The 7,899-nt window shown below is 39.6% G+C and overlaps 1 protein-coding gene across 1 annotated transcript; it reads right to left on the bottom strand.

Moving 5' to 3' along the window:
* Positions 1 to 5,191: 5,191 nt before the first annotated feature.
* Positions 5,192 to 6,145, bottom strand: LOC122674622 (olfactory receptor-like protein OLF3). The gene has a single exon (XM_043873132.1). It carries the CDS (start codon positions 6,143 to 6,145, stop codon positions 5,192 to 5,194), a length of 954 nt encoding a protein of 317 aa, XP_043729067.1.
* Between the last annotated feature and the right edge of the window lie 1,754 nt (positions 6,146 to 7,899).

Genomic DNA, 7,899 nt, shown 5'->3' with positions numbered 1-7,899 from the left:
AAGATGTGGGATCATCTTTTCCCTCAGAGACAAAATCTCTGCAGGCCAATTATGCTGTGTTTGTTAGGTTTCTGTTGTTTTTTCTCTTTCTCTATATGGTAATTCTCTCACCTTAAACTCTTACCTGCTTTTAAAGAATTTACAAGTGAGAATAATTTTTTAATGAACCAGAAAAGAGTGAGAATCTGAAGCCCTGGTTCCCCTGGAGACATTCTCCTGTCTTTGGTGAAATTTCACTTTAAGGAAGTTAAAATTGGCCCATGACTTTCTGTTCATGTACTCATGATTGAGACTATTTGAACCAAAGTGTCCAATTATTCATGGACTGCTCAGATATCTTTGAGCAATATCTCCTGTAACAAGGTTCTGAAATTATACATGGGCTATACTATCTTCAGAACTGATGCAGTTATTTCATGGGAACTTTCCCCATTTTGCCTTACTATTGGGGGGTTCCTTTTAACTGGGCATTGTCAAATTATGCATTTCTGTTTCTAGAAGTCTGCCCTCATTCTGAAAATACTTCAAAAATTTACTACCCACTGAAAGCATCTCAAATCTGATATCCACCCCATTGATAGACATTTAGTTTGTTTCTGCTTTGCTGCTGTTAAAAAGAACACTCCTATGAACTTTCATATACACACACACTCATCTTTTGTCCCACAAATGTCCTCATTTCTGTTCCCCAGTAGTGGAACTGCTATATCACAGATTATGTGTGTGTCCAGGTTTAGCTAATATTGTCAGTTTTGTGAAAATAGATGTTCCAATTATATGCCCACCAAATCTATATGAAATTTCTTTGCTCTAACCATTCTTTATCGTTGGTTATTTTACTAAGTACTTTACATATAATATTTCATTGAATCCTCTCAAACTTCTCACAAGGAGCTTATTATTCTTTGCAACTTATGAAAAAGAGAGCTGATTCTTAGAGAGGTTTTATAACTTGTCCAAGATCACACTTCTTGTTTTGTTATCCTGCTATACTTTGATGAGGACTATGTAGAAGGCTCAAAGAAGTCAGGCAATAGCATGCATATAATGATAACTTCCATGAAATGGGAAAAAAAATCTCATGATACAAGGATCAGATTTTGCTGAGAGTAGCTTAACCCAAATTTGGAGCTAGAAGGACAACCAAACCACATCACTCTGGCAAGACACACAACTACTTGGTTGTGTATATTTCATAGGAACTATATTTTATACAGTAGGATTAGGCCTCAAAATTCTGAATTTTAGTGGGAATAGGGGAGAGCTTGATGGTCCCAGATATCACAATAACGCATGGTACAGATGAAAGCGGAAGCTTATATCCCCAGAAGACCTATCACTGTGGTGAAATGCTGCTAGGGCTAAGAAGTAATATAAATCATTCAATTAATAGTCAGCAGATATTTAAGAATGATGCTAATATGGGATTTGTGTCTTGCATTCACCCATTAGTTTGGAGTTCTTAGATTTGGGGCAGATGAACCTAAATGATGATAAGAAATGAGATGCTTTCTGAAATGCAAACGAAAGTGAGAACTACTTCATTTTCTCTTCACCATCATGACCTCAGTCTATATGCTGAAAGAATCCCTTTTTCATTTTTATATTAGTGCTCTTTATGTGTATACCTTGTGTTGCAATTTTGCAATTTTGTTCCATTTCCCTTAAAATATTGTAGCAAACTATTGCTACTGCTAAGTCACTTCAGTCGTGTCTGACTCTGTGTGACCCGACTCTGTGTGACCCCATAGACGGCAGCCCACCAGGCTCCCCTGTCCCTGGGATTCTCCAGGCAAGAATACTAGAGTGGGTTGCCATTTCCTTCTCCAAAGCATGAAAGTGAAAAATGAAAGTGAAGTCGCTCAGTCGTGTCCAATTCTTAGCGACCCCATGGACTGCAGCCTACCAGGCTCCTCTGTCCATGGGATTTTCCAGGTAAGAATACTGGAGTGGGTTGCCATTTCCTTCCCCAATGCATGAAAGTGAAAAATGAAAGTGAAGTCGCTCAGTCATGTCCGACTCTTAGCGACCCCATGGACTGCAGCCTACCAGGCTCCTCTGTCCATGGGATTTTCCAGGCAAGAGTACTGGAGTGGGGTGCCATTGCCTTAGGTCAAATTTGGCCTGCCACTGTTTTTGTACGGCCCACGGGAAAAGATTTTTTTATATTTTTAAATGGTTGGAAAAAAAAGAAGATTTTATGATGTAAAAATTATATAAAATTCAAATTTCAGTGTCCTTATATTTAGATTTATTTGTACCAGCAACACTCATTCTTTTTTTATACATTATAACTATGGTTATTTAATGCTATTATGGGAGAGCTGAATTAGCTGTAATGTAGAATGTATGACCCAGAAAACCTAGAAAATTTTCTATCTGGCCTAATACAGAAATAGTTTCCCACCCCCTGCTCTAGAAGACTATATTTCCTGAGGTAGTGACCATATCTCATTGACTCAATCTTCGACTATGCTAAAACCTTACACTGTGTGGATCATAACAAACAGTGGAAAATTATTAGAGATGGAATTACTAGACTGCCTTACCTGTCTCCTAAGAAGCCTGTATGCAGGTCAATTAACAACAGTTAGAATGGACATGGAACAAGGGACTGGTTCCAAACTGGGAAAGGAGTATGGCAAGGCTGTAAATCATCACCCTCTTATTTAATTTCTATGCAGAGTACATCATGTGAAATGCCTGACTGAATGGATCAGAATCTAAAATCTAGATTTCTGGAAGAAATATAAACAACTTCAGATATGCAGATGATACCACTCCAATGGCAGAAAGTAAAGAGGAACTAAAAAGTCTCTTGATGAGGGTGAAAGAGAAGTGAAAAAGTTGGCTTGAAACTCAACATTCAAGCAACTAATATGGCATCTGGTCCCATCATTTCATGGCAAATAGACGAGGAAACAGTAACAGATTTTGTTTTCTCCAAAATCACTGTGAATGGTGACTGCAGCCTTGAAATTAAAAGATGCTTGTTCCTTGGAAGGGAAGCTATGGCAAGCCTAGACAGAGTATTATAAAGCAGAGACATCACTCTGCTGCCAACAAAGGTGCATGTAGTCAAAGCTATGGTTTTTCCAGTAGTCATGTATGGGTGTGAGAGCTGGAATATAACAAAGGCTGAACACGGAAGAACTGGTGCTTTTGAATTGTGATGTTAGAGAAGACAAGAGAAAGTCCCTTGGACTACAAGGGGATCAAACCAATCAATCCTAAAGGAAGTCAACCCTGAATATTCATTAGAAGGACTGATGCTGAAACTGAAGCTCCAATACTTTGGCCACCTGTTGCGAAGAGCCAACTCATTCAAAAAGACCCTGATGTTGGGAAAGATGGAATGCAAAAGAAGAAGGGGACACCAGAGGATGAGATGGTTAGATAGCATCACTGACTCAACAGACATGAATTTGAGCAACCTTCAGAAGATTGTGAAGGACAGGGAAGCCTGGCTGCTGCAGTCCATGGGGTTGCAAAGAGTTGGACACAATTTAGCCAGTGAACAACAACAAGTGGCCATATCTAAACACAACTTTGATACCACATAATGCCTATAGCAGTGTCTTCGACAAAGTCAATGTCCACAAAATAATCATATGTAACTTTGAGAAGGCTGAGAATAAAGTTGGTCAAATTAGAGGGGAAATGTGACCTTTGTGACCTTGTAATTGAAGATACTGAAATGAAATTTAAAGATACTTTAGGCAGAGAGTGGTGTCCACAGGTGAAAGAAGCACATTTGTCTGTATCCCACTGTGGACTGTTAGCCTTCACCATTCTCACATCTCACACCTTCATCTCTTCCTCCCTCCTCTGCACTCTCAGCCATGAGAGCTCCATCTTGTTTCACAGAGAATAGGTGCCAATGGAAATCCCTCAGCTTCTGATCACTACTGCCAAAATGCAGATCAACCAAAAACCAATCAATTGACTCAATGATGAGACAAAAAAGAAAAGGAGAGTCTCTCTTTTAGACTCCTTGAAGAGAGTGAGAAGACCCTCTATTATCATATGCTCTGTCTCCTCTCTTGCCTATCCCTTGTTTAATCATTTCTTCCCCCCTTTTACTTTATTTAGGTTTATCCTTAGAAACAAGATGCACTCACAAGCAATGCCAGCTCACAAGATTTACAGAAGTTAAGTAGGGGTTTGTGAGGTGTGTGGAGGGGAGTACAAGAACACCTTTAATGGAGACTTGAGAATAACATCTGCACAGCAAACTGACCTATCTTTATAGCACAAAATCCATATTATCTTTCATTGGCTTATCCAAGAAACTACTTTCCTTAGATTAACTGTCTCTTAACATTGTATTCATTTATCTTCTTGTTTATTTGCTTCTTTTTTTCCAAAAGTTCAAAGAAAGGTTTGCTGAATTTTCAGAAATTACCATTTTAGCTTTTGAAAGGTACCCAATATATACAATTGTTTCCTTACCAAATTATTCTTATGCTATTTAGCGGTAGCTGTCTAACATTTTCCTTAAATAATGTCAATCACAAACAACTCAATTATATCTTTATTGCAGTAAAAAAAGAAATTTAGTTGATGTTTCTCCTCTCACTTATTTCCATTATTCAGACAGACACTGTACGTCCACATACAACAGGTTGTGCAAAAAACATTTCAATCAGAGTTGATAGCAACACGCTCCTTAAGATAGTGGTTCACACAATAAATGTGACTCACACAATGCCACTCACACAATAAATGTGACTATATATGGCACACAATGTTTTGAGTGTTCAAACATGAAAATGCATTTTGTTCCCAGTGGAAATGAAATGACCTCTTTAAAATGTGGTTGAATAATTCAGTATTCCAAGGTAAAATCCAAGAATGGGTCCATAATTGCAATAATTTTTCATGTTGCTATCAAAACAATAAATATTTTCCTCAAATACTCTAGGGTCATATGAATGGATACTGGGTGAATAACAGTGGGAAGTTCTATTACAGCACTGCTGAATGTCTCTGAACATCCTGCTGTGACATAAAAACACCCCCTCATCCCACATGCAATCCAGTCACTAAGCCTCCTACCCAACATCACAAGCACATGTTTTGTCATCTCCTTCCTGGTTGCCAAGGCAATGCAGTTATAAGGCTTCATATCTGAGCTGGGTAAGAGAACACACAGGCAAAGCTCCTTTCTCTAAGTGATGCTCATGATTCATCAAGTTGCCAGTTTCGACGTTAATCCAAATAATTGTCCTAGTAGTTTCTGCCAAGCTCTCTTCACCTCCTTATTCCTTAGACTGTAAATCATGGGGTTCAGCATGGGTATCAAAATGGCATAGAAAACAGAGATCAGCTTCTCCTGAAGCACAGAAGGGCTGGAACTGGGCTGGATGTAAGTGAAAATGGCCATACCATAGCACAGGACAACCACTGTGAGGTGAGAGGCGCAGGTGTGGAAGGCTTTGTTTCTCCCCTCTGTGGACTGGATCTTTAGGATGGTGGAGACGATCCTGATGTAGGACAGGAGAACCAGGCAGAAAGGTGTCATCAGCAAGACAATGCTAGAAACCATTACTGAGATCTCATTGGAGGTGTCGTCCACACAGGCCAGCCTGACCACAGCTAGGATTTCACAGGATATGTGATCAATATACTTGTTCGTGCACATGGGCAGCTGAAAGGTGATGGCAGTATGGATGAGAGAGTTGACAGAGCCACTGAGCCAGGATGTGACGGCCAGCCTAGCACAGAGCCCTCTGTGCATGATGACCGGGTATCTCAGGGGGTCGCACACAGCCACATAGCGGTCATAGGCCATCACGGCCAGGAGAACAAACTCAGTCCCCCCCAGGCCCAGGGAGAAGAATAACTGAGCCGCACAGCTCACATAGGGGATCCCTTTATGTTCCTCAAGGAAGTGCGCCAGCATCTGAGGAACGATGCTCGTAGCGTAGGAGACATCCACGAGGGAGAGGTTGCTGAGGAAGAAATACATGGGAGTGTGGAGTCGGCCGTCCAGTCTGATCAGAAGGACAATGAGGACGTTCCCCAGCAGGGTCAGCAGGTAAGTGACCGAGAATAGGACGAAGAGAGCCACCTGAGTGTCCCAGTCACTGGACAGGCCGAGGAGAATGAATTCTCTCGCCCAAGTCTGGTTATCTGCTCCCATTAAAAGATGTGACGTTATTAATCTGCAGAGACTCAGAAATAATAGAAGCTGTTGAATCAAAGAACCGTTTTTGCTGTTCAGTTGCTAAGTCATGTCTGACTTTTTGTAACCCCATGGACTGCAAGACACCTGGCTTCCCTGCCTTCACTACCTCCCAAAGCTGCTCAAATTCATGTCTACTAATTTGATGATGCTATCTAACCATATCATCCCTCAGATGCACCCTTCTCCTTTTGCCTTCAATATTCAAAGAATCAAAAAAATAATTTTTTATCAATACATACTGTATGAAATTAACCAGCCTTAGTCAGATGTTTCAGATCATTTATGGGTCAAGATGACAGGCTTTATACTGATACATATTATACCTACTCTGTATCAGAGACAGCCCAGTGCTTTTATAAGAACATGATGTGGTCTCTAGGAGATTCAGTTAAAGTCTGAAGATAACCACAGAGCAATTTTAAGAACTCCATATCTTAACCAGCTTACAACAGATTCTAGGATATGGAAAGGATGGTAGGTGACAATGATGGATAAAATGACAAACAATGAAGAAAAACTTGATTGGAAATTTTTTTTTAAAACCTGCATTAGATATGTCAGCTAGACCCATCATGATGAACTGGATAAATCTATTATAAAAGGAAATATTGGGAATAGAGAGAAACTTACAGAAAGATCTGGAATGAGTGAACCTAGGTTTGAAACCTAATTTTATTTAGCAGCTATGTGATCTCAGTTTAGTGACAAACTTCTATTTATAAAACAGCCTTATGCAACTCACAGTACTTTTAAGCTCAAACGAAGGAAACTTATGGAAAAAGTACTTGTGAATTGTTACTGGGAGTAGTTCTATAGTAGTATGATTAGTAGTAGTAACATGACCTCCTCCTGGGGGTAAATAAAGTAACAGATGTGACTTTCACCAGATCTCCTCTATAGATTCAGACACAGTTGTTTTAAAAAGTAAAGCTGTAGGAAACATTTAATGAATCTTAGAGCTTAGTGGGATATTCTGAGAACTTTTTCTTCCTTTGGTGTTTTTACTAGACTCTGGTCTCTTAGCCTTTAATGAGCTGAGACGGATAAGAGAATTGTAGTTGGGCCTTGTTTTATTTTTTCTCTTCAACTTACTATTATTGATAATCTACCATTTTTATATTGGCTCAAAAGAAAACAAGGAAAGTTATGAATGTTTAGACTTTCTCAATATAAGAAAGAAAGGAAAGCATAAGGCTAAGGACCCATTCTTACTGTTCAAGGCAGATATGGATTCTTGTAGATACACATTAGAATAGAGTTTCCATTTTGCTTTCTTTTGCTTAGCATCTCTTTTTAAGTAGATCTAATGTGTTTTACCAATCCCAAAGAAAGGCAATGCCAAAGATGCTCAAACTACCACACAATTGCTCTCATCTCACACGCTAGTAAAGTAATGCTTAAAATTCTCCAAGCCAGGCTTCAGCAATACGTGAACTGTGAACTTTCAGATGTTCAAGCTGGTTTTAGAAAAGGCAGAGGAACCAGAGATCAAATTGCCAACATCCGCTGGATCATCAAAAAAGCAAGAGAGTTCCAGAAAAACATCTATTTCTGCTTTATTGACTATGCCAAAGCCTTTGACTGTGTGGATCACAATAAACTGTGGAAAATTCTGAAGGAGATGGGAATACAAGACCACCTGACCTGCCTCTTGAGAAACCTGTATGCAGGTCAGGAAGCAACAGCTAGAACTGGACATGGAACAACAG

The sequence above is a fragment of the Cervus elaphus genome, chromosome 18, assembly GCF_910594005.1.
Source record: "Cervus elaphus chromosome 18, mCerEla1.1, whole genome shotgun sequence".
Lineage (NCBI taxonomy): Eukaryota > Metazoa > Chordata > Mammalia > Artiodactyla > Cervidae > Cervus > Cervus elaphus.
The sequence above is the reverse complement of the archived record's forward strand: the minus strand, read 5'-3'. Positions and strand labels throughout refer to the sequence as shown.

Coding starts and splice junctions, on each gene's coding strand:
- LOC122674622 (XM_043873132.1), bottom strand. CDS start 6,145: ATGGGAGCAGATAACCAGACTTGGGCGAGAGAATTCATTCTCCTCGGC.